This window comes from Anomaloglossus baeobatrachus, chromosome 9 (genome assembly GCF_048569485.1).
Source record: "Anomaloglossus baeobatrachus isolate aAnoBae1 chromosome 9, aAnoBae1.hap1, whole genome shotgun sequence".
Lineage (NCBI taxonomy): Eukaryota > Metazoa > Chordata > Amphibia > Anura > Aromobatidae > Anomaloglossus > Anomaloglossus baeobatrachus.
The window spans coordinates 208,710,995-208,737,522 of record NC_134361.1 but is presented as its reverse complement, the minus strand read 5'-3'; the positions used below and the strand labels follow the sequence as shown (position 1 = coordinate 208,737,522).

The 26,528-nt window shown below is 53.0% G+C and overlaps 1 protein-coding gene across 1 annotated transcript; it reads left to right on the top strand.

The window, feature by feature from the left end:
* Window positions 1–345: 345 nt before the first annotated feature.
* PPP1R26 (protein phosphatase 1 regulatory subunit 26) lies at window positions 346–19,969 on the top strand. Its single transcript, XM_075324345.1, has 5 exons — window positions 346–612; window positions 2,704–5,954; window positions 17,783–17,891; window positions 17,999–18,059; window positions 18,722–19,969. The coding sequence occupies exons 2-4, from the start codon at window positions 2,752–2,754 to the stop codon at window positions 18,047–18,049; spliced, it is 3,363 nt and encodes a 1,120-aa protein (XP_075180460.1). The 5' UTR covers window positions 346–612; window positions 2,704–2,751; the 3' UTR covers window positions 18,050–18,059; window positions 18,722–19,969.
* The last annotated feature ends 6,559 nt before the right edge of the window (window positions 19,970–26,528 follow it).

Genomic DNA, 26,528 nt, shown 5'->3' with positions numbered 1-26,528 from the left:
AATTCCTGATGATTAATTTAGAGGGAAACTGCCTTTAATTCCTGATGATTAATTTAGAGGGGGTGTTCAGTGACAGACGCCGCCGATAACCAGGAGACACGAGGTCGCTGTGCGCCAAACTTACACTGAACCAATGAAAACTGACGGTGATCGTGACATTGACATAATCATGTGACCAGGTGAAGCGACTAATCAGGTGACAGCTTTTATTTCCCAGGCTGTTACCTGATTGGTGGCTTCACCAGGTCACATGATTCTGCCACCTAGAGGTGGTTTTTCTGACACTACGACTCTCAGCATGAGCTGACGTCACAGATGAGCGCACGCTGAGACTTGTAGTGCAGCGCCCGGATGACGGGTCCACGCTCCACACACTGGGGCCTAGTAGCAGTAGCGGGACCTGGGCACGTCGCCATGGTGACAGAGGAGGACGCACGGGGCTGTGGACGTAGTGACGTCGCGCTGAACGTGCGGGTTCCCGCCGAGCGGCTGCTGCTGTGGAGGGGTCGCGGCTCTGGTGCCGGTGTCCGCGGCTTGTTCAGCGGCTCAGTCCCCCGGGATGGGCGGAGATCGCGGCCTCCGCGCTGATATGAGGCTGGAGAGGCCCGGGAGGTGAGTGCGAGCATGGAGGCCGCGGGGCTGGAGCGGAGGGCAGGGAGGAGGAGGAGGCCACAGCCGGGAGCGGAGGGCCGGGGAGAAGAGCGGAGACAGGGCGGGGAGAAGCCGGGCACAGAGGCCGCAACCACCGCCCGAGCTCTGCACGCACCCGCCATCCATGCATGAGGGGAACACTGCGCCCCCCACCATCCCCTGCAGAGGGGAACACTGCGCCCCCCACCATCCCCTGCAGAGGGGAACACTGCGCCCCCCACCATCCCCTGCAGAGGGGAACACTGCGCCCCCCACCATCCCCTGCAGAGGGGAACACTGCGCCCCCCACCATCCCCTGCAGAGGGGAACACTGCGCCCCCCACCATCCCCTGCAGAGGGGAACACTGCGCCCCCCACCATCCCCTGCAGAGGGGGGACACTGCGCCCCCCACCATCCCCTGCAGAGGGGGGACACTGCGCCCCCCACCATCCCATGCATGAGGGGAACACTGCGCCCCCCCACCATCCCCTGCAGAGGGGAACACTGCGCCCCCCCACCATCCCCTGCAGAGGGGAACACTGCGCCCCCCCACCATCCCCTGCAGAGGGGAACACTGCGCCCCCCCACCATCCCCTGCAGAGGGGAACACTGCGCCCCCCCACCATCCCATGCATGAGGGGAACACTGCGCCCCCCCACCATCCCATGCATGAGGGGAACACTGCGCCCCCCACCATCCCATGCATGAGGGGAACACTGCGCCCCCCACCATCCCATGCATGAGGGGAACACTGCGCCCCCCACCATCCCCTGCAGAGGGGGGACACTGCGCCCCCCCCACCATCCCCTGCAGAGGGGAACACTGCGCCCCCCCCACCATCCCCTGCAGAGGGGAACACTGCGCCCCCCCCACCATCCCCTGCAGAGGGGAACACTGCGCCCCCCCACCATCCCCTGCAGAGGGGAACACTGCGCCCCCCCCACCATCCCCTGCAGAGGGGAACACTGCGCCCCCCCACCATCCCCTGCAGAGGGGAACACTGCGCCCCCCCACCATCCCCTGCAGAGGGGACCCTGCGCCCCCCCACCATCCCCTGCAGAGGGGGGACACTGCGCCCCCCACCATCCCCTGCAGAGGGGGGACACTGCGCCCCCCACCATCCCCTGCAGAGGGGGGACACTGCGCCCCCCACCATCCCATGCATGAGGGAAACACTGCGCCCCCCACCATCCCCTGCAGAGGGGAACACTGCTCCCCCCCCACCATCCCCTGCGGAGGGGGGACACTGCGCCCCCCCCACCATCCCCTGCGGAGGGGGGACACTGCGCCCCCCCCACCATCCCCTGCGGAGGGGGGACACTGCGCCCCCCCACCATCCCCTGCGGAGGGGGGACACTGCGCCCCCCCACCATCCCCTGCGGAGGGGGGACACTGCGCCCCCCCCCACCATCCCCTGCGGAGGGGGGACACTGCGCCCCCCCCACCATCCCCTGCGGAGGGGGGACACTGCGCCCCACCACCATCCCCTGCGGAGGGGGGACACTGCGCCCCCCCCACCATCCCCTGCAGAGGGGGGACACTGCGCCCCCCCACCATCCCCTGCGGAGGGGGGACACTGCGCCCCCCCACCATCCACTGCATTAGGGGGATGCTGCGCCTCCACCATTCCCCGCCCCGTCCCCTGCTACGGGTTGGGAGGACACTGTGCCCCGCCATACAGATATCAGTGTGTCACCCTTACCTCCTTGCTGTCCTCGCTACAGGTTCTGTGGGATGTTGGGGAGACACTGCGCCCCACCATTCAGATATCAGTGTGTCACCCTTACCCCCTTGCTTCGCTGTCCTCGTTCCGGGTTCTGTGGGATATTGGGGGGACACTGCGCCCCACCATACAGATATCAGTGTGTCACCCTTACCCCCTCGCTTCGCTGTCCTCGCTCCAGGTTCTGTGGGATATTGGGGTATTGGGGGGACACTGCGCCCCACCATACAGATATCAGTGTGTCACCCTTACCCCCTCGCTTCGCTGTCCTCGCTCCGGGTTCTGTGGGATACTGCTTTTCTTGTGGATGATTTTGTGGATCCTCATGTGCTCTCTTCTCTTTTTTCAGGACGTGAGCTCTTCCTGAGTGTCGGTCTTCACAGCCGCTGCAGCTATAATGTTCCTTCTGAACGCCCCTCCTCCGGCAGCTTTTCAGACACAATGGACGCCGTTTGGATGTAACGTCCCATGCAGAGTGCCCACGTCCCTCCCGCAGCCGGCCCCCGAGGTGGAGGGCTCCATAGACAGTCCACAGAGCGATGAGTCTTCTGTGACCGTGAACCTCGAATATGAGCGGATTATGCAGAAGAACAAAAAGGGGGAGCTGAGATCCAGTCCTGCCATCTTCAAGGAAGACTCCAGAGAAAGGGCCACCATCATCGTCCCCGCGCAGTTCAGAGACGCTAGAGAGGAGTCCTCGGACTTCAGGGGTCTGGCTCTGGACTCGGACAGCGATGATTCTGTAGACCGAGGCATAGAAGAAGCAATCCAGGAGTACCTGAAGAACAAGGGTACCAGTGCGCCCCTGTCTTGCGCGCATGCGGCCAGAGCCCCAGACAGCCCTGAAAGTGACCCAGACCACGGAAAAACCTCTCAAAGCTATGTCCCGGCCAGGAAGTCTCCCGTGAAGATGGTGACGTCCCCCAAAGTGTGTGATTTCTTCCCCGGGCCGAGTCAGTCCCGATGCTCGTCCCCAGACAGTGTGGGGAGCGACGACTCCTTCGAGGAAAGCATCAAAAAGGAAATTGAGCAGTTTCTGATTGAGAAGAAGCTACAGAACGACGTAAATGAGACCAGCCCTGGTAAGAAAGCCTTAACCAATCAATCTGCAGCCAAACCGAAGCCCCCCAAAGCTGCAGAGAAACCGCGCCCCAAGCAGGGGAGTAAGGGGCCGGCCGTAAAAACAACACTCGAAAGCTTTACCCTTAATCCGAACAATGTCAAACCCAAAGCAGAAAGCTGTAAAAGTCTCATCCGCCCCAAGACTGTGGTCGACCCCTTTAAGCCCGATGTCCTGATGCCGCTGCCCCCTCCTCAGAGCCCCGACCTCTCAGACTCCAGCAGTGATGATGGGATTGAGGAGGCCATTCAGCTCTACCAACTGGAAAAAAGCAGATTAGAAGGAACCCTCAGGACGTTTCCGGAGACAGATGGGGATACGACGTCTGATGGTGGCCACTACAGCCAGATGAAGGACTCCCTGCCCGACCCCCAGAAGAAGACCCCCGACTACAGGAAGAGGAAACTGACCAACGTCAAACCCTCCGCGTCTCAGAACCTCCCAAGTAAGAGGGCGCTTCACTCTGGAGATGAAGTTCCACGGAGGGCAGAGACGGCGGCGGAGCTAATGTGTGCGGAAGCCATACTGGACATCTCGAAAGCGATATTACCATGTGCTGCCGCTCTGCCGGACAAGCCGCCGGCATCTCCATGCTCCAGCGACAGCTCCGTCGACAGCGATGACAGCATAGAGCAAGAGATAAGGACATTTTTGGCCCATAAAGCTCAAAATGAGAGTCTCAGCGTCACCTCAGCTAAAACGCCCCCAAAGGAACAAGTGTCTGAACCCCCAAAACAGCCGTTCCTTCCCAGTGCGAAAGCTGCCGGGACTAATAAAGGCAAAATAAGTGACAGCAAAGTCCTACTTAAGGACCCTCCTAGGAAAAGTTCTGAGTCTGTGAATGTAGATGGCAGCCGCGGACTTTCAGTCTTGAGTCAGGGTAAAACTACAGAGCCTGGTCCTCCGGACTGTCCACAACCCTCCCACCAAGCAGAGGACGCCAGGCGCCATGTCATCCAGTCTATGAAACGTCTGGAGTCTTCTCCGAGAGCAAGCGGAGAAAAACGGAAAATGTACCTGAAAATAAGGAGCAGCTGCAGCGGAGATAAGAGCAGCTCTCTGGACAGCGATGAAGACTTGGACTCCGCTATAAAAGACTTACTAAGGTCCAAAAGAAAGTGCAAAAAGAGACCAAAGGATGGCCGGCCACCATGTAAGAAGAGGGTCCGATTTGCAGAAACCACCACCAAACTGTTGGACGCGGCGGGGGTTACGGAGCAGAAGGACTGCAGCCCCAAACCCCTGGTGGCCAAAAGCTGCCTCGTCCTTTCCAGCGACGCAAAAGACAATTCCTTCAAGAAGTCAAAGGCCATCCTAAGACTGAAAGACGAGAAAAAGATCTCGGTGGGAAATGCAGAGTCGTCTTCTGGTAGCAAAACCGTGGAGTCCAAACCAGCTAGTGCCTGCGAGAAACCTGTGAAGACAAGTAGTGCCTTGCCCGATGCCCAAGATAGCAGCTCGGTGGACAGCGACGACAGCATAGAGCAAGAAATCCGGAAATTCCTGGCCGAGCGAGCGCGGGAATCTGCGGAACTGTCTGCCGCACAAAAGACCCCTCCACCCGCGATCGCTCCAACCGTTGTCCACACCGAGGCTCCTCCAGTCTCCATTACTACACCCATAAAGAAGGAGCCCGGGGTGCTATCAAGCTCCGTGACGGAGACCATTCTTCAGAAAGTCCGCGAGAAAGACCGCTCCAGCACCCCGGCGGCACCGCGTCTGTACGGATATAAAGACAACGCATCCCCGGCGATAAGGCCGCAGCAACCCAAAGGCGTAGACAAGGCCACCTCTCCTGTCCGCAGCGTCATCGTCAAGAGCGAGTGCATCAGGCCGGTGGAGAACGTGCTGCCGCCGCCTCCGGACAGAGTGCTGATAAGGACCGGACTCAGCCCTTGTCAGGGGAACATCCCCATCTCTGGGAACTTCGTGGCTGGTCTGAAGTACATTTCAGGAACCGAGCAGCAGCTTCTCCTGAACGTTGGGAAGTCGGGGGCCACCAGGTTGGCCACTGACTTCTACAATCCCGGAGGAGCCATCGCTCAGCTGGGAACCTGCCAGAACAAAACACTTATCCTAGAGCAGCCTAAAGTTGTCCAAGCCCCTGCGTTCTCTCTGGGAGCCCCCATGGTCCGCCCCGCACTGTACGTCGTGACCACCAAAATGGTGCAAGAAGCCGCCGGCTCCCTGTGTCTCCCCATCAACGCTACCGCCTACGACCCTGGCCTGAACCTAATGAGCATTCAGTACTGTCCGGGTCAGGTCGCCTCCCACACGTCAGCATGCGCTGCCCCCTTCTCCTTCCAGCAAACCCGAAATAGTGACCCCATGGTCATTACCCCCGGAAAGGCAGGAGAGATCCCCACCCTCATTACCAAAGCCAGAGCGAGCGAGCCGACGGCAGGGCCACTAGATGGAGAACGCAGGTGCCATAATGTACCTGAGCGAGCAGAAGGTAGAAAGGTGCAGAAAGACCAGGTGTAAGTACTATAGGTGTACTATAGATGTATATAGTATATAGAGACGTGACCGGAGGCATGCCTTGGCATTCGCCCCTTTTTGGGGTGAGGGGGCAGTTATAAACCCCCGGAATGCATATAGACGAAGCAATGTGCAACTTTTCTACTTTTACATTACTAATAGTGATTTGCACTTGGAGGTAAAGAGGCGATGATATAAGAGGCCCCTAGGCACAGTATACAGTGTATACAGCCCTGGGCAGAGAGCAGGATGATGCAGAGCCCCTGTGTCACCTCCGTACCTCCATATTAGACGGGCAGAGTCCTCCAGGAGTAAGATAACGGCAGCTGCCACCGTCCGGTGTCCATCCCCGGGTCCGTATTACAGGGAATGGGCCCCCTGGATTAATTATTTATTGTAGAGTCTACCATAGGAAGCAATAGACTGAGAATGTTCATTGACTTCTATGGGAGAGCATGCAGCCTGTACGGAGGGGGAGGAGGTGAGCTGTGACCATCATCTGGTGAATGGTGGATCCTGGGCTTTTATAACATTTTTTTTTATATAATAATATATTTGTTTTATAGAACTAATCATGTGATTGATAATAGTGGAGTGCATGCACCAGCAATGTGCAGGTAAACAGACATGGCGGACCTGGACGGCGTCTGTCCTGGTAACCCACCGCCACGTCATCATGGTGATCACAGCTCCCAAGGTATTGCCTGGGATTGGTGTCCAGCTGTAGCGCGCAGCCGGCTCTCTATATACATGGCGTCATACACGGTGCTGATCGGGAAGAGGAGTAAGGAAAGTGGCCCCAAACTGTAAACTGTCAGGTGCTCGCCTCCCCTGGGTCCAGCGCCCGTCCTCACCACTGCTCCACTCCTGGTGTTATGGCTGCAGCGGTGACGTCACGTCAGCATTAGCTTGGTGCTTGTGCAGAGATTGACGGCAGCAATGCTGAGCGCTATGACTGCCTGCAGCGGTGACATCACGTCAGTGTGAGCTCATGCAGAGATTGATGGGAGCAATGCTGAATGCTGTGACTGCCTGCAGCGGTGTTGTCACATCAGCATGAGCTCGATGCATGTGCAGAGATTGACAGCAGCAATACTGAGCGCTATGACTGCCTGCAGCGGTTACGTCACTTCAGTGAGCTTTTGCAGAGATTGACGGCAGCAATGCTGAGTGCTATGACTGCCTGCAGCGGTGCCGTTATGTCAGTGTGAGCTCATGCAGAGATTGATGGGAGCAATGCTGAGCGCTGTGACTGCCTGCAGTGGTGTCGTCACATCAGCATGAGCTTGTGCAGAGACTGCCTGCAGCAATGCTGAGCGCTATGACTGCCTGCAGCGGTGCCGTTATGTCAGTGTGAGCTCATGCAGAGATTGATGGGAGCAATGCTGAGCGCTGTGACTGCCTGCAGTGGTGTCGTCACATCAGCATGAGCTTGTGCAGAGACTGACGGCAGTAATGCTGAGCGCTATGACTGCCTGCAGCGGTGCCGTTATGTCAGTGTGCGCTTGTGCAGAGACTGATGGCAGCAATGCTGAGCGCCGTGACTGCCTGCAGCCATAACACTGGGGTAGTGGAGGTCCGCTCTGGACCCTCGAGGCCGAGCATCCTCAGTTTTTAAAAGTAGAAAATAACATAAAAAAATAAATAAGGAAAATTTATAATAAATAAACCAAAAAAATAAAATCCCGTCCTCTGCTGCCCCCTTCCTGTAGTGTGGCCGCTCAGACGTCTGCAGTGCACCCCAATACCCCGGTGATCCGCAGGTGTCGGGGGTCCCGTCCCCCACAACATTCCACATATGAGTTATAGGATTTGATGGTGTAAATATTGCGGCTCTCCGCGGTCAGTGTCACATCTTGCAGCCGCTCGGGCACTTGAAGGATTTATTATTTGCACTTTTTTTTTGTTTTTTACACTTTGTAATATTTTTCTCTGATTTTTGCCGGTGTCTCGTGGCCGCAGCGTCCGGGACGTCTCCAGCTCGCGCTGTGTTCTGTTTGTATCCGGTCGTCTCATCACATTCTAAACTGTAGATTTTGTAAATTATGTAAAAACTTTAATTCTTTTTTTTTTTTTTTTTTTGAGAAAAAAAAAAGAAAAACCACCTTGGGGGGTCCTGACGCTGCGATTCCCGGAGTTTGTGTTTGTTTTTATTCAAAGTTTATCAAGTTCCGTGTTTTACATAAAGCTTTCCTTACAAAAGGGCGTGCTGTGTTGTGTCCATACGTTTCCTGATGTCACCCCCAGGGGGCGCTGACTGTACCATGTTATCGGGGGGGGGTCACTGTGTTTCCTTGTGTTCTCTCCTCCAGGGGGCGCTGACTGTACCAAGTTATTAGTGGGGGGGTCTCTGTTTCCTTGTGTTCTCTCCTCCAGTGGGCGCTGACTGTACCATGTTATTAGTGGGGGGGTCTCTGTTTCCTGGTGTTCTCCTCCAGTGGGCGCTGACTGTACCATGTTATTAGTGGGGGTCTCTGTTTCCTAGTGTTCTCTCCTCCAGGGGGCGCTGACTGTACCATGTTATTAGTGGGGGGGTCTCTGTTTCCTGGTGTTCTCCTCCAGTGGGCGCTGACTGTACCATGTTATTAGTGGGGGTCTCTGTTTCCTAGTGTTCTCTCCTCCAGGGGGCGCTGACTGTACGATGTTATTGGGTGGGGGTCACTGCGATTTCTGGTGTTCTCCTCCAGGGGGCGCTGACTGTACCATGTTATTAGTGGGGGGGGGGTCTCTGTTTCCTGGTGTTCTCCTCCAGGGGGCGCTGACTGTACAATGTTATTAGTGGGGGGGGTCTCTGTTTCCTGGTGTTCTCCTCCAGGGGGCGCTGACTGTACCATGTTATTAGGGGGGGGGGGGGGTCTCTGTTTCCTGGTGTTCTCTCCTCCAGGGGGCGCTGACTGTACGATGTTATTGGGTGGGGGTCATTGCGTTTCCTGGTGTTCTCTCCTCAGGGGGCGCTGACTGTACCATGTTATCAGTGGGGGGGTCACCAGGTGCTTGTTCTTTGCACGGCTGCTGCGGCTGCCCCCCGGTATAATCTCTTATAGCCTCTGTTCACACATGGCAGTGCTCCATAAAGCCCCCCCCCAACTGCGCCGCGGCAGTCGACCATCAATACACTTACCTCCTGCTGCCGCCATCATGAGCCGAAAATATCTGTGCCAAAAACCTCATCCAGGGAGGAAAGAGTGGATACAGCGCCGCTGTGTGGTGAGAACAAGGTCGTCTGCTGGAACTGGGACACGACTGGTTAACCAGCCTTACCCAAGTGTAAGATTAATTTCCCTCAGAATTATGAATGCAGCTCTGGGTGTGACTGGAGTATTCTACATAACTAGGTATCTCTCCAGCATGAGCCGCTCCCCGGTGAGCGCAGCTGTGAGCGCAGAGCGCCTCGTCCCCATCCTTCCACTGATTCCTCCGAGACTCGCTGTTTTGGCAACAGGTAAATTCTAAGATTAGAGCTGAATTATATCAGACGCCACCGCATCTACAGGCGACACAGAATAAGTGCAGCTCTGGAGTATAATACTGGAGCTAACTCAAGATCAGTAATGTATGTACACAGTGACTGCACCAGCAGAATAGTGAGTGCAGCTCTGGAGTATAATATAGGAGGTAACTCAGGATCAGTAATGTATGTACACAGTGACTGCACCAGCAGAATAGTGAGTGCAGCTCTGGAGTATAATACAGGAGGTAACTCAGGATCAGTAATGTATGTACACTGACTACACCAGCAGAATAGTGAGTGCAGCTCTGGAGTATAATACTGGAGCTAACTCAAGATCAGTAATGTATGTACACAGTGACTGCACCAGCAGAATAGTGAGTGCAGCTCTGGAGTATAATATAGGAGGTAACTCAGGATCAGTAATGTATGTACACAGTGACTGCACCAGCAGAATAGTGAGTGCAGCTCTGGAGTATAATACAGGAGGTAACTCAGGATCAGTAATGTATGTACACTGACTACACCAGCAGAATAGTGAGTGCAGCTCTGGAGTATAATACAGGAGGTAACTCAGGATCAGTAATGTAATGTATGTACACAGTGACTGCACCAGCAGAATAGTGAGTGCAGCTCTGGAGTATAATACAGGAGGTAACTCAGGATCAGTAATGTATATACACAGTGACTGCACGAGCAGAATAGTGAGTGCAGCTCTGGAGTATAATACTGGAGGTAACTCAGGATCAGTAATGTATGTACACAGTGACTGCCCCAGCAGAATAGTGAGTGCAGCTCTGGAGTATAATACAGGAGGTAACTCGGGATTAGTAATGTATGTACACAGTGACTGTACGAGCAGAATAGTGAGTGCAGCTCAGGAATATAATACTGGAGGTAACTCAGGATCAATAATGTAATGTATGTACACAGTGACTGCACCAGCAGAATAGTGAGTGCAGCTCTGGAGTATAATACAGGAGGTAACTCAGGATCAGTAATGTATGTACACTGACTACACCAGCAGAATAGTGAGTGCAGCTCTGGAGTATAATACTGGAGGTAACTCAGGATCAGTAATGTAATATATGTACACAGTGACTGCTCCAACAGAATAGTGAGTGCAGCTCTGGAGTACAATACAGGAGGTAACTCAGGATCAGTAATGTAATGTATGTACACAGTGACTGCACCAGCAGAATAGTGAGCGCAGCTCTGGAGTATAATATAGGAGGTAACTCAGGATCAGTAATGTATGTACACAGTGACTGCACCAGCAGAATAGTGAGTGCAGCTCTGGAGTATAATACTGGAGGTAACTCAGGATCAGTAATGTAATGTATACAGTGACTGTACCAGCAGAATAGTGAGTGCAGCTCTGGAGTATAATACAGGAGGTAACTCCGGATCAGTAATGTATGTACACAATGACTGCACCAGCAGAATAGTGAGTGCAGCTCTGGAGTATAATACTGGAGGTAACTCAGGATCAGTAATGTAATGTATACAGTGACTGTACCAGCAGAATAGTGAGTGCAGCTCTGGAGTATAATACAGGAGGTAACTCCGGATCAGTAATGTATGTACACAATGACTGCACCAGCAGAATAGTGAGTGCAGCTCTGGAGTATTTTATAAGTTCTATTCTAATGTGTGAGATGTTGGAATGACATCTGCAGGAGAATCTTCTCTTCTGCTCTTCGTCTTCCTCACGCTGCCGGATGGAGATTTGGGGTCGCTTGTCCTCCATCACCGCGCCCCTGTATTTGTGTATGAGAACTATATAATGTAGGATCCTTGAGTCAATAAGATGTTCCATATAGGACCCGGATCAGCTGATGACAGCCCCTGAGGAGGTGCTGGGCTGAACCTCTTCTGTCACCGAGGACGGAGTTCAGAATTTATTTTCCGATATGTGACTTTTGTTTTTTGCACATTTTGGGTTTGGTTCTGTTGGGTCCGGTGTAATGAATCTCCAGATCTGTTCCATGTGAAGTCGATGATGTGTTTGGGTGTCGGTAAACATTCCCTGAATGTGTTCTTAAAATTGCCAGTCTCTTCTTAATTTGGAGGTTGGAGATGATCACCCTGGCTCCCCGCTTCTCCCCTCCATACCTGCCTTGTATTGTACCTGTCACTGAGTGCAGGAATCTGTGGCCCCCCTCCTCATCGTGCCCCCAACAAGTAAATACGTCCCACATTTCGTCCTCAGTCTTTCTTGTGCAGAAACCTGCTTTTCCATCGGTGCCGGAGGTGGCCGAGTGCTCGGGTACATTGACGACGTCCACACGCAGGGCGCCCATAGTCAGGACCACAAATAGGAACATGGATATTCCCAGTAATGCAGGTGGAGCTGGAATCTGGCCGCAGTTTGCCCTTGTGTGCTCCCTGCCGTAGCTACTATCTCATGTGACTGGTGACTCTTCTGGACCCATCGGAGCAGATCTATGTAATCCAGCAAGAGGCAGGGGAAGCCGGTGTGCAGGGACCCGAAGAAACCGGGTAGAAAAGATGGAAGGACCATTCCCAGAACAGAAGGGGCAATATTGTGTATAGTTCAGCCCAATGTGTTCTCCCTGCTATTGAGGGCAATCCGTGTCCTCCACCATCTGGTGAAGGTTTTGTAACCGGATTTGTGGGTTGGGGATAGAGGAGGTTTGTTTCTGGTCATCTTCCCATGTGGGCACAATCCTACCATAGGAGGTCCTGGCATGAGAGGTGGCATACTTACACTTCTAGTCTGGTGCACACTCTTCAGGGGAGGAGGTTTGTTTCTGGTCATCTTCCTATGTGGTCACAGTCCTACCATAGGTGGTCCTGGCATGAGAGGTGGCACATCTACCCTTCTGGTCTGGTGCCCGCTCGTCTAGTTTTGCGTGGATCCATCGCAGGCGTAGCGCACTTATGTAATACTTTCCGTGTGAAGTTTGGAGACCCATCTTGACGGTGCACTGATCAGTTTATTGTATCTGATCCCATGAGAGATGAGCGGATTCTCACTGCTGTGGAGATTTTAAAGGGAATCTTGAAAGTCAGTGATCGTGGAGCGGATTTCTATGTGACTGGAGCTAAAACAATTTAGGTTAGTTTTATTGGGTTCCATGGCAGTCTTGTATAACACCACCTCCATCTTTGTGTCAAGCTTCCACTTGGGGGGCGCAGGGAATAGAGAAGACTTCTAAGTGCAGTACCACAAAAGGCCACAAGAGGTCACTAGCACCGCCTCAGTCTAACAAGTCAAAAGTCAACACCAAGATGTCACGTCAAAACAAGGGAGTAAGCAGTGGAAGCCAGGAGATCACGTCAGGAGTCGGAGGGAAGCGGAGCTGTAGTCAGAGAACGTAGCCGAGATCAGAGGCCAGAAGATCACGTCAGGAGCCAGAGGGGAGCTGAGCCGAGGCCGAAGGCCAGGAGATCATGTCATGAGCCAGAGGGGAGCAGAGCCGTAGTCAGAGAACATAGCCGAGGTCGGAGGGTAGGAGATCACGTCAGGAGCCGGAGGGAAACAGAGCCGTAGTCAGAGAACGTAGCCGAGGTCGGAGGCCAGGAGATCAGGTAAGTGCAGAGGAAGAGTAGGAGGCCGAGACACAGAACGGGGTCAGGTAAACCGGATGGGAGGACAGGACTAGGAAGGTAGAGGTCGAAAAGAGGTAGGCTGGGTAGTGGGACAGATCAGAGACAACTTACAGGGACCAGGACACACGCTTCAGAGCACAGCTATTACTGGGGGCGTTCTGGAGGTATACAGACAATAATAAAGCGGCGAGAGTTCCGGAACGAGACTGAGCCCTCCCACCTGACTTATCCCTGTCAGAGCCGAGCTGCCGTCATCACACTTTGGTTAGTCCCTATCATTGTGTGATGTATAAGAGACCTCGGGTCCCCAGTCCTGGAGGCAGAGGAAAAGCGAAGAGGATGGGACATCTGTGTCCCCACAGTGGAGAATATCCCACAGATCTGCCAGACGCCGATGGATGGGCCACCTCTCTGTGAACCATCCCGAAAGACAGGACGGAGGTGTGCAAGTCACTTCTATGGGAGAATAAAGCCCCCTCTATGGATAATTAGGAGGCTCCATGGAAATTCCTCCAAGTGTTAAAGAAAGTAACTCACAAGCTCCTGACGACTATCGGGAAAATCTGCATTTCCAATAATTCCCATCTGCTGGAAAAGAAAGAGTTAAAGAAAACTAAAATTGCATATCACATAGTATCAAAGAAATGGTGTGAAGCCTTGTAGTGTCGGGCTGGAGACGTAACCGGCAGGGAGGGAGAGGACCGTGCAAATCTGCATCACTGGAGATCAGAGGGAAATCGGGGGCCATATCTGCACGGACCCTCCAGGGAAAAGAAATAGGGAAGAGACAGGTGCCAGATGTGTGTATAGAGGTGTAGGGTGTACAGAGGTGTAGGGTATATAGAGGTGTAGAGCGTACAGAGGTGTAGGTGTATAGAGGTGTAGGGTGTATAGAGGTGTAGAGTGTACACTGTGCAGAATTATTAGGCAAATGAGTATTTTGATCACATGATGCTTTTTATACATGTCATCCTACTCCAAGCTGTATAGACTTGAGAGCCAACTACCAATTAAGTAAATCCGGTGATGTGCATCTCTGTAATGAGGAGGGGTGCGGTGTAATGATATCAACACCCTATATAAGGTGTGCTTAATTATTAGGCAACTTCCTTTCCTTTGCCAAAATGGGTCAGAAGAGAGATTTGACGGGCTCTGAAAAGTCCAAAACTGGGAGATGTCTTGCAGAGGGATGCAGCAGTCTTGAAATTGCCAAACCTTTGAGGCGTGATCACCGAACAATCAAGCGTTTCATGGCAAATAGCCAACAGGGTCGCAAGCAGCGTGCTGGGCAAAAAAGGCGCAAAATAACTGCCCATGAATTGAGGAAAATCAAGCGTGAAGCTGCCAAGATGCCATTTGCCACCAGTTTGGCCATATTTCAGAGCTGCAACGTTACTGGAGTATCAAAAAGCACAAGGTGTGCCATACTCAGGGACACGGCCAAGGTAAGGAAGGCTGAAAAACCACCACCTCTGAACAAGAAACAGAAGATAAAACCTCAAGACTCGGCCAAGAAATATCTTAAGACTGATTTTTCAAAGGTTTTATGGACTGATGAAATGAGAGTGACTCTTGATGGGCAGATGGATGGGCCAGAGGCTGGATCAGTAAAGGGCAGAGAGCTCCACTCCGACTCAGATGCCAGCAAGGTGGAGGTGGGGACTGGTATGGGCTGGGATCATCAAAGATGAACTTGTGGGACCTTTTCGGGTTGAGGATGGAGTGAAGCTCAACTCCCAGACCTACTGCCAGTTTCTGGAAGACAACTTCAAGCAGTGGTACAGGAAGAAGTCGGTATCGTTCAAGAAAAACATGATTGTCATGCAGGACAATGCTCCATCACATGCATCCAACTGCTCCACAGCGTGGCTGGCCAGTAAAGGTCTAACAGATGAAAAAATAATGACAAGGCCCCCTTGTTCACCTGATCTGAACCCCATAGAGAACCTGTGGTCCCTCATAAAATGTGAGATCTACAGGGAGGGAAAACAGTCCACCTCTGGGAGCAGTGTCTGGAGGCTGTGGTGGCTGCTGCACTCAATGTGGATCGTAAACAGATCAAGCAATGACAGAATCTATGGATGGTCGGCTGCTGAGTGTCATCAGAAAGAAAGGGGGCGATATTGGTCACTCATTTTTTGGGTTTTGTTTTTGCATGTCAGAAATGTTTATTTCTAAATGTTGTGCAGTTATATTGGTTTACCTGGTGAAAATAAACAAGTAAGATGGGAATAGATTTGGTTTTTATTAAGTTGCCTAATAATTCTGCACAGTAATAGTCACCTGCACAGACAGATATCCTCCTAAGATAGCCAAATCTAAAAAAAAACCCACTCCAACTGCCAAAAATATTAAGCTTTGATATTTATGAGTCTTGTGGGCTGATTGAGAACATAGTTGTTGATCAATAATAAAAAAAATCCTCTAAAATACAACTTGCCTAATAATTCTGCACACGGTGTATAGAGGTGTAGGGTGTGCAGGGGTGTAAGATGTATAGAGTTGTAGAGTGTATAGTGGTGTAGGGTGTATACGGGTGTAGGATGTACAGGGGTGTAGGGTGTATAGAGGTGTAGGGTGTATAGAGGTGTAGGGTGTGCAGGGGTGTAGGGTGTACAGAGGTGTAAGATATATAGAGTTGTAGGGTTTATAGAGGTGTAGGGTGTGTAGGGGGTGTATAGAGGTGTAGGGTGTGCAGGGGTGTAGGGAGTATAGGGGTGTAGAGAGGTGTAGGGTGTATAGGGGTGCATAGTGGTGTAGGGTGTACAGGGGTGTAGGGTGTATAGAGGTGTAGGGTGTGCAGGGGTGTAGGGTGTATAGAGGTGTAGGGTGTGCAGGGGTGTAGGGTGTATAGAGGTGTAGGGTGTGCAGGGGTGTAAGATGTATAGAGTTGTAGGGTGTAGAGAGGTGTAGGGTGTAGAGAGGTGTAGGGTGTATACGGGTGTAGGGTGTATAGGGGTGTAGGGTGTACAGGGGTGTAGGGTGTATAGAGGTGTAGGGTGTATAGAGGTGTAGGGTCTGCAGGGGTGTAGGGTGTGCAGAGGTGTAAGATATATAGAGGTGTAGGGTGTATAGAGGTGTAGGGTGTGCAGGGGTGTAGGGTGTGCAGATGTGTAAGATATATAGAGGTGTAGGGTGTATAGAGGTGTAGGGGGTGTAGGGTGTATAGAGGTGTAGGGTGTGCAGGGGTGTAGGGAGTATAGGGGTGTAGAGAGGTGTAGGGTGTATAGGGGTGTAGGGTGTATAGGGGTGTAGGGTGTATAGAGGTGTAGGGTGTGCAGGGGTGTAGGGTGTATAGAGGTGTAGGGTGTGCAGGGGTGTAGGGTGTATAGAGTGTGCAGGGGTGTAGGGTGTGCAGGGGTGTAAGATATATAGAGGTGTAGGGTGTATAGAGGTGTAGGGTGTATAGAGGTGTAGGGGGTGTAGGGTGTATAGAGGTGTAGGGTGTGCAGGGGTGTAAGGTGTAGGGAGTATAGGGGTGTAGGGTGTAGAGAGGTGTAGGGTGTATAGGGGTGTAGGGTGTGCAGGGGTGTAGGGAGTATAGGGGTGTATAGAGGTGTAGGGTGTGCAGGGGTGTAGGGAGTATAGGGGTGTATGGTGTATAGAGGTGTAGGGTGTGCAGGGGTGTAGGGTGTATAGAGGTGTAGGGTGTGCAGGGGTGTAGGGTGTATAGAGGTGTAGGGTGTATAGGGGTGTAGAGTCAGTGACTCTGGGCTTCTTAGCTCCTCACACACAGGATTTCGGCTGGACCAGTTGCTGCTCCTCGGCTCTGGTTCTGCCTCGTGGTTCTGTTGGCCCAGTGACCTGGGGATCATGACCAGGAGAGATCAGACGCGGTAAAATAGACCCGTCAATGGGGAACTATTGGGAAGAAGAAAGTGGTGAGAAGCCGCAGTAGTGGCCACAAGGAGAAGCTGGTGGCCCATGTAGACCTTTGCTGTAATAATAGTACCACTGCGCTCTGTACTGGCCATGTTATGTACCGCGCTCTGTACTGGCCATGTTATGTACCGCGCTCTGTACTGGCCGTGTTATGTACCGCGCTCTGTACTGGCCGTGTTATGTACCGCGCTCTGTACTGGCCATGTTATGTACCGCGCTCTGTACTGGCCGTGTTATGTACCGCGCTCTGCACTGGCCGTGTTATGTACCACGCTCTGTACTGGCCGTGTTATGTACCGCGCTCTGTACTGGCCATGTTATGTACCGCGCTCTGTACTGGCCGTGTTATGTACCGCGCTCTGCACTGGCCATGTTATGTACCGCGCTCTGTACTGGCCATGTTATGTACCGCGCTCTGTACTGGCCATGTTATGTACCGCGCTCTGTACTGGCCGTGTTATGTACCGCGCTCTGCACTGGCCATGTTATGTACCGCGCTCTGTACTGGCCATGTTATGTACCGCGCTCTGTACTGGCCATGTTATGTACCGCGCTCTGCACTGGCCGTGTTATGTACCGCGCTCTGTACTGGCCATGTTATGTACCGCGCTCTGTACTGGCCATGTTATGTACCGCGCTCTGTACTGGCCATGTTATGTACCGCGCTCTGTACTGGCCATGTTATGTACCGCGCTCTGTACTGGCCGTGTTATGTACCGCGCTCTGTACTGGCCATGTTATGTACCGCGCTCTGTACGGACCATGATATTTGTATTGTCTTTATCCGTTTTGCCCTTTATCGCGCCCATGACTCTTGTGCGAGGCTCCGCACCCGCTGCAGATAGTTTGGAGCCCCCCTGTAACAGCGTGTCCCTCCCCCGCGCCCCCTCCCTTTTATGTGACCTCTCCTCTCCTCCCCAGCTCCTCCATAGACCCCGGATGGACAGCGGAGCCGTATATATCTCTGACCCCATGGAAGAAGAGCACGCGTGCGGACATCCGCAGGAGAGCCATCCGCATCATGTCTCAGGTACACTCACTACAAAGGGATCATCCCTCCCTCCCCACCCATATACCACATCCCCCCCTGTGTGACCGCGCCCCAATATCACAGCGCGGGGTCTCTGTATATTACAGGCCAATATAGAAGACCTCACCAAGAAATGGACGAGGACCTGCCGCAAGTGACGTCACACAGGTGAGTGCCTGCTATTACTCCCTGTTATCAGCCATTACTGGGGGAGGAGACTTTAGGACAGGTGACTACAATCTATTACTCCCTGTTATCAGCCATTACTGGGGGAGGAGACTGTAGGACAGGTGAGTACAATCTATTACTCCCTGTTATCAGCCATTACTGGGGGAGGAGATTGCAGTCACCTGTCCTACAATCTATTACTCCCTGTTATCAGCCATTACTGGGGCAGGAGACTGTAGGACAGGTGACTATAATCTATTACTCCCTGTTATCAGCCATTACTGGGGGAGAAGACTGTAGGACAGGTGAGTACAATCTATTACTCCCTGTTATCAGCCATTACTGGGGGAGGAGATTGCAGTCACCTGTCCTACAATCTATTATTCCCTGTTATCAGCCATTACTGGGGAGGAGAATGTGGGACAGGTGACTACACTATATTACTCCCTGTTATCAGCCATTACTGAGGGAGGAGCCTAGGACAGGTGACTACAATCTACTACTCCCTGTTATCAGCCATTACTGGAGGAGGAGACTAGATCAGGTGACTATAATCTAGTCTGTCTGGTAATGGCTGATAACAGGGAGCAGTAGAGATACAGGATGCATTTGTAGTGATAATCGGATTTTCTTTGACTTTCTATCATTCTCTTTCCTTGTAGGGATTTTCGCGGCTGATTAGTGGGGGATGTGCGGCTCCGCGGTGTCCTCCTCCTCCTCCGTGTGATTGCTGCCTCCAGTAATGGGGCGCAGGCAGCAATATGTTCTGCAGAAACCAATGTTACTTCTATAAAGTGATTACCTCTAATTAAGTTTAATGATGAGGCTGAATGATGTGCAGACCTCCAGGGGGCGCTGTGCTGAGTGCAGACCTCCAGGGGGCGCTGTGCTGAGTGCAGACCTCCAGGGGGCGCTGTGCTGAGTGCAGACCTCCAGGGGGCGCTGTGCTGAGTGCAGACCTCCAGGGGGCGCTGTGCTGAGTGCAGACCTCCAGGGGGCGCTGTGCTGAGTGCAGACCTCCAGGGGGCGCTGTGCTGAGTGCAGACCTCCAGGGGGCGCTGTGCTGAGTGCAGACCTCCAGGGGGCGCTGTGCTGAGTGCAGACCTCCAGGGGGCGCTGTGCTGAGTGCAGACCTCCAGGGGGCGCTGTGCTGAGTGCAGACCTCCAGGGGGCGCTGTGCTGAGTGATGTGCAGACCTCCAGGGGGCGCTGTGCTGAGTGATGTGCAGACCTCCAGGGGCCGCTGTGCTGAGTGATGTGCAGACCTCCAGGGGGCGCTGTGCCGAGTGATGTGCAGACCTCCAGGGGCCGCTGTGCCGAGTGATGTGCAGACCTCCAGGGGGCGCTGTGCTGAATGCGGACCCCACATCCACACTGAGGGATGAGCTGCTATACGTTGTGTATTAGAAGATTATTGTTACATTGTATCATTAAAAGATGTTCGAAACCAACCAATCAGACGGGGACTCATCACACGAGGACTGCTGATTGGCTGCTGTTAGTGCTGTTTATTATATCAGATCACAGGAGTATAATATAAGGGGCTTCAGCTGCTGCGGAAGAGGGGCGAAGACTGACGGCAGTGTGTCCGGAGGCAGTGTGTCCGGAGGCAGTGTGACCGGAGGCAGCGCTCTTGTAGGGTTTAGTGCCCGGTGTCGCACGTCCAGGAGCGCTATGTCCGGTCCGGACACGATTTTCCTGACCTGAACTCGGAGGCCGTGGAGTTTTTGACGTTTTGTTCTGTGAACCTCAGACGTGTGACACCGATTAATGTTTGGACCAAATGTGATTCCTGAAGTGAAGAACCTTCGATTGTTATCGCTGAGGGTGTTGGGGGCCATGGATGCTCCGGTAGACGGGTGCTCGCTGCGCCCATAGAGCCGCATGTAGAACGCTCAGCGACGTCTTCAAGGGCATCTCCATTGTGTAATGCTCCAGTTCACAATAAAATGTTTGTAAAGTTTTCATTCAGTTTATAAACTTCTCATTAGTTATTACCAGGGTTGAACTTATTGATAACTTATTGATCAATGGAACCAGACCAGTGGAAACTGCACCAATCGGAAGATTGGGGAACTTTTATCCCTGACAGGGCACTTATATCCCCATTATACAATGCAGAGGCGGCCGGTGGGATGTGTGACCGCAGCTCCATTCATCCTCTGTGGGGTGAGATGTGTGACCGCAGCTCCATTCATCCTCTGTGGGGTGGGATGTGTGACCACAGCTCCATTCATCCTCTGTGGGGTGAGATGTGTGACCACAGGTCCATTCATCCTCTGTGGGGTGAGATGTGTGACCGCAGCTCCATTCATCCTCTGTGGGGTGAGATGTGTGACCGCAGCTCCATTCATCCTCTGTGGGACGGTCATAAAAAGCCAAGAGCAGCGCACGGCAGCCACTGAGGAATGAATGGGTCAGGGGTCGAGTCGGACACGAGCTCCAGTGTAATGGGGGATGGAAGTTGCACATTTTGCCGATCAGTGCGAGTCCTAGAAATCGGACCTCAACGAATAATTAAGTTATCACTTATCATTAGGCCACGTTCACACGTTCAGTATTTGGTCAGTATCTTACCTCTGTATTTGTAGCCAAATCCAGGAGTGGGTGATACATGTAGACGTGGCGCCCGTGTTTCTATTATACGTCTCCTCTGATTTTGGTTACAAACACTGAGTAAAATACTGACCAAATACTGAGCGTGTGCACCTGGCCTTAGTAAAGGTGATTACTTGTTTTCAGCGGACAACCTCTGTAAGTGCATATGTGCTATAGTGTAATAAATCATAGGACAGGGAAGTGTTAAATGTTCAATTATTTGATATCTGCTGGAAATAATCTCCCCCTTATAGACAGAGAGAAAAAGTGACCAATGATACGACATACAAGGGAGAAATACCACCACACCATGCCCAGACCACATATTACCACCACATAGTGATCAAATACAACCACATACAAGAGAGTAATACCACCACACCATAATTAGACCACATAGTCACAACATATTACCATAGGGAGAAATATCGTGACACTATGACTAGACCACATAATGACCAAATAACACACACGAGAGACAAATACCACCACATCGTGACCAGAGCACATATTACCACCACACAGAGACGTATAATACTATAATAATGATCATGAATAAAAACCACAATACTAATAACACTAATATTATCACCAGTGCCATTATACACAGGAGCTCTGTATATAGTGTCAGTGTACAGGTTATATAGTGATCACCAGTGCCATTATACACAGGAGCTCTGTATGTAGTGTCAGTGCACAGGTTATACAGTGATCACCAGTGACATTATACACAGGAGCTCTGTATATAGTGTACAGTGTGTGTGTACATGTAATACACTGACTTACCAGTGACATCTGTAGCTGAGGTTATTCATCTTCGCTTTCTCTCTTCATCTGGTCCTGACCGCCATCACTTCTTCCTGCCATGACGCGACTCTGCAGAAAATAACGGTCACCTATAGCCGATCACTCCCAGGACACATTCCTCACTATTTCACCAATTTCTACACCAAGTCAGACTTTTGTTCCCCCCATAGAAGACAGTATCCTCAAAATTAAATTAGATTACAGCAGTAATTATCTCCACTTGCCAACATAAACTAATAATACATGTCCCTCATTCTGGCCCCATATAGTAATTTTGTCCCTCATACTGGCCCCATATAGTAATTTTGTCCCTCATTCTGGACCCATATAGTAATAATAGTAATAATGTCCTCGATCCTGGCCTCCTTTATTTAATAAGGTCTGGGGAAACAAGTGGAATCAGAAAGGGTTGTTAATTGCTTTATGCACAAAATATCCCTCCACACACTGCTCCTCTCCAAAATAGCCCCACAAAGTGCCGCTTTCCATAATGTCCCCCCCCCAAAAAACTTGCCCTTTCTATAATATCTCCCCCATACTATATCTGCATAAATTCCATCCCCCGACTCCTCATTATACTATGCCGCCTTTCACAATCACCTTTCTAGGTTCCTCATAATGACCCTCATTGCCCCTTAATGTCCCAACTTGCTCCATAATGTTCCCATTGCCCCAAAATGTCCCCATTTGGTTCATAATGTCCCTACTGCCTCATAATGTTCCAATTTACTATATAATGTACCCCACTTCCCTATAATTTCCCAATTTTCTCTATAATGTGCTAATACGCTTCATAATGTCCCCCACTGCTCTATAATGTTCCTCATTGACCCATAATGTGCTCCATAAAAGTCCCCCACCTCCCCATAATGTCCCTTGTAAAGTAACACCGCTCCTCCCCCACCACGGCCCTTATCTAAAATTCTTCTAAATGTCATCTTCTCACTCCTCCTGAGTGCTTACCTCTCCTCTGCAGCCCTGCACGTCCTCTTCTTCTCTGCGGCCCTGCGCGTCCTCTTCTTCTCTGCGGCCCTGCGCGTCCTCTTCTTCTCTGCGGCCCTGCACGTTCTCTGCGGCCCTGCACGTCCTCTTCTTCTCTGCGGCCCTGCGCGTCCTCTTCTTCTCTGCAGCCCTGCACGTTCTCTGCGGCCCTGCACGTCCTCTTCTTCTCTGCAGCCCTGCGTGTCCTCTTCTCTGCAGCCCTGCGCATCCTCTTCTTCTCTGCGGCCCTGCGCGTCCTCTTCATCTCTGCGGCCCTGCGCATGATGCTCTTCTTCTCTGCGGCCCTGCGCGTCTTCTTCTTCTCTGTGGTCCTGCGCGTCCTCTTCTTCTCTGCGGCCCTGTGCGTCCTCTTCTTCTCTGCGGCCCTGCGTGTCCTCTTCTTCTCTGCGGCCCTGCGCGTCCTCTTCTTCTCTCCGGCTCTGTGCGTCCTCTTCTTCTCTGCGGCCCTGCGCGTCCTCTTCTCTGCGGACCTGCGCGTCCTCTTCTTCTTTGCGGCCCTGTGCGTCTTCTTCTCTGCGGCCCTGCGCGTCCTCTTCTTCTCTGCGGCCCTGCGCGTCCTCTTCTTCTCTGCGGCCCTGCGCGTCCTCTTCTTCTTTGCGGCCCTGTGCGTCTTCTTCTCTGCGGCCCTGCGTGTCCTCTTCTTCTCTGCGGCCCTGCGCGTCCTCTTCTTCTCTCCGGCTCTGTGCGTCCTCTTCTTCTCTGCGGCCCTGCGCGTCCTCTTCTTCTCTCCGGCTCTGTGCGTCCTCTTCTTCTCTGCGGCCCTGCGTGTCCTCTTCTTCTCTGCGGCCCTGCGCGTCCTCTTCTTCTCTCCGGCTCTGTGCGTCCTCTTCTTCTCTGCGGCCCTGTGCGTCCTCTTCTTCTCTGCGGCCCTGTGCGTCCTCTTCTTCTCTGCGGCCCTGTGCGTCCTCTTCTTCTCTGCGGCCCTGTGCGTCCTCTTCTTCTCTGCGGCCCTGCGTGTCCTCTTCTTCTCTGCGGCCCTGCGCGTCCTCTTCTTCTCTGCGGCCCTGCGTGTCCTCCTCTTCTCTGCGGCCCTGCGCGTTCTCTTCTTCTCTGCGGCCCTGCGTGTCCTCTTCTTCTCTGCGGCCCTGCGTGTCCTCTTCTTCTCTGCGGCCCTGTGCGTCCTCTTCTTCTCTCCGGCTCTGTGCGTCCTCTTCTTCTCTGCGGCCCTGCGCGTCCTCTTCTCTGCGGACCTGCGCGTCCTCTTCTTCTTTGCGGCCCTGTGCGTCTTCTTCTCTGCGGCCCTGCGCGTCCTCTTCTTCTCTGCGGCCCTGCGCGTCCTCTTCTTCTCTGCGGCCCTGCGCGTCCTCTTCTTCTTTGCAGCCCTGTGCGTCCTTTTCTTCTCTGCGGCCCTGCGCGTCCTCTTCTTCTTTGCGGCCCTGCGTGTCCTCTTCTTCTCTGCGGCCCTGCGCGTCCTCTTCTTCTTTGCGGCCCTGTGCGTCCTCTTCTTCTCTGCGGCCCTGCGCGTCCTCTTCTTTGCGGCCCTGCGCGTCCTCTTCTTCTTTGCGGCCCTGTGCGTCCTCTTCTTCTTTGCGGCCCTGCGCGTCCTCTTCTTCTTTGCGGCCCTGTGCGTCCTCTTCTTCTCTGCGGCCCTGCGCGTCCTCTTCTTCTTTGCGGCCCTGCGCGTCCTCTTCTTCTCTGCGGCCCTGCGCGTCCTCTTCTTCTCTGCTGAGGAGCTCCTCCACCTCAGTTCTGTCGCCAGATGCACTGTTCAAATGTTCGCGCCCCTGAAAGACGCTTATACATTTGAATAGCGGCGCGGTCTCCAGGTCCTGTGCACCGCATATGTGCAGGCCTGGACTTTCACAGTGCGGCGTTAGGACCTTCGGTGAGTCACATGACTGTGATGTCACTAAAGGTCATTCTGCAACTGTGGAAACTGCACCGATAGTACAGAACTTGTATGATCACTGAAGTTCATGATTGAAAGGCTGGGGGCCCTCAGAGCGTGGGGGCCCTGGATCAGCTGCCCACCAATAAACGCCAGCCCTGAGAAACAGATGACCCCGCGGCCCTGTACAGCAACCCCACACTATATAAGGCACGGGGGCCCACTGAGGGCCCGGGGCTGCTGGGGGGTTCTCCGGTGGGCCAGACCTATCCTAGTTGTTACAGTTCTTTACAGAAAGCCGACATAGTCAATAGCGATGTACACAGTGAATGTACGCTCCCATCAGACCCCGCGGGAATAAAGGCTAAATGTGTGGAAACCAGCAAAAAAGAACAAAAATAACCGCTGCAACAACCGACTCCTCTCTATATACTCCTATATACTGCTCCCACTATCGCTGATCGCTCTCTTGCTCCCCACTATCACTGATCGTTCTCTTGCTCCCCACTATCACTGATCGCTCTCTCTCTTGCTCCCCACTATCACTGATCGTTCTCTTGCTCCCCGCTATCGCTGATCGCTCTCTCTTGCTCCCCACTATCACTGATCGCTCTCTCTTGCTCCCACTATCACTGATCGTTCTCTTGCTCCCCACTATCACTGATCGCTCTCTTGCTCCCCACTATCACTGATCGTTCTCTTGCTCCCCACTATCACTGATCGTTCTCTTGCTCCCCACTATCGCTGATCGCTCTCTTGCTCCCCACTATCGCTGATCGTTCTCTTGCTCCCCACTATCACTGATCGTTCTCTTGCTCCCCGCTATCACTGATCGCTCTCTCTCTTGCTCCCCACTATCGCTAATCGCTCTCTCTTGCTCCCCACTATCGCTAATCGCTCTCTCTTGCTCCCCACTATCACTAATCGCTCTCTCTTGCTCCCCACTATCGCTGATCGCTCTCTTGCTCCCCGCTCTCTCTTGCTCCCCACTATCACTGATCGTTCTCTCTTGCTCCCCACTATCACTGATCGCTCTCTCTTGCTCCCCACTATCACTGATCGTTCTCTCTTGCTCCCCACTATCACTGATCGCTCTCTCTTGCTCCCCGCTATCACTGATCGCTCTCTTGCTCCCCGCTATCACTGATCGCTCTCTCTTGCTCCCCACTATCACTGATCGTTCTCTTTTGCTCCCACTATCACTGATCGCTCTCTCTTGCTCGCCACGATCACTGATCGCTCTCTCTTGCTCCCCACTATCGCTGATCGCTCGCTCTTGCTCCCCACTATCGCTGATCGCTCTCTCTTGCTCCCCGCTATCGCTGATCGCTCTCTTGCTCCCCACTATCACTGATCGCTCTCTTGCTCCCCGCTATCACTGATCGCTCTCTTGCACCCCGCTATCGCTGATCGCTCTCTTGCTCCCCGCTCTCTTGCTCCCCACTATCACTGATCGTTCTCTCTTGCTCCCCACTATCACTGATCGCTCTCTCTTGCTCCCCACTATCACTGATCGTTCTCTCTTGCTCCCCACTATCACTGATCGCTCTCTTGCTCCCCACTATCACTGATCGCTCTCTCTTGCTCCCCGCTATCACTGATCGCTCTCTTGCTCCCCGCTATCACTGATCGCTCTCTCTTGCTCCCCACTATCACTGATCGTTCTCTTTTGCTCCCACTATCACTGATCGCTCTCTCTTGCTCGCCACGATCACTGATCGCTCTCTCTTGCTCCCCACTATCGCTGATCGCTCGCTCTTGCTCCCCACTATCGCTGATCGCTCTCTCTTGCTCCCCGCTATCGCTGATCGCTCTCTTGCTCCCCACTATCACTGATCGCTCTCTTGCTCCCCGCTATCACTGATCGCTCTCTTGCACCCCGCTATCGCTGATCGCTCTCTTGCTCCCCGCTCTCTTGCTCCCCACTATCACTGATCGTTCTCTCTTGCTCCCCACTATCACTGATCGCTCTCTCTTGCTCCCCACTATCACTGATCGCTCTCTCTTGCTCCCCACTATCACTGATCGCTCTCTCTTGCTCCCCACTATCGCTGATCGCTCTCTTGCTCCCCACTATCTCTGATCGCTCTCTCTTGCTCCCCACTATCACTGATCGCTCTCTTGCTCCCCACTATCTCTGATCGCTCTCTCTTGCTCCCCACTATCGCTGATCGCGCTCTTGCTCCCCACTATCACTGATCGCTCTCTCTTGCTCCCCACTATCGCTGATCATTC

Coding starts and splice junctions, on each gene's coding strand:
- PPP1R26 (XM_075324345.1), top strand. CDS start 2,752: ATGTTCCTTCTGAACGCCCCTCCTCCGGCAGCTTTTCAGACACAATGG. Junction 5,955..17,782: donor AAGGTGCAGAAAGACCAGGT/GTAAGTACTATA, acceptor TCTCCTCCCCAG/CTCCTCCATAGACCCCGGAT. Junction 17,892..17,998: donor CCATCCGCATCATGTCTCAG/GTACACTCACTA, acceptor TGTATATTACAG/GCCAATATAGAAGACCTCAC.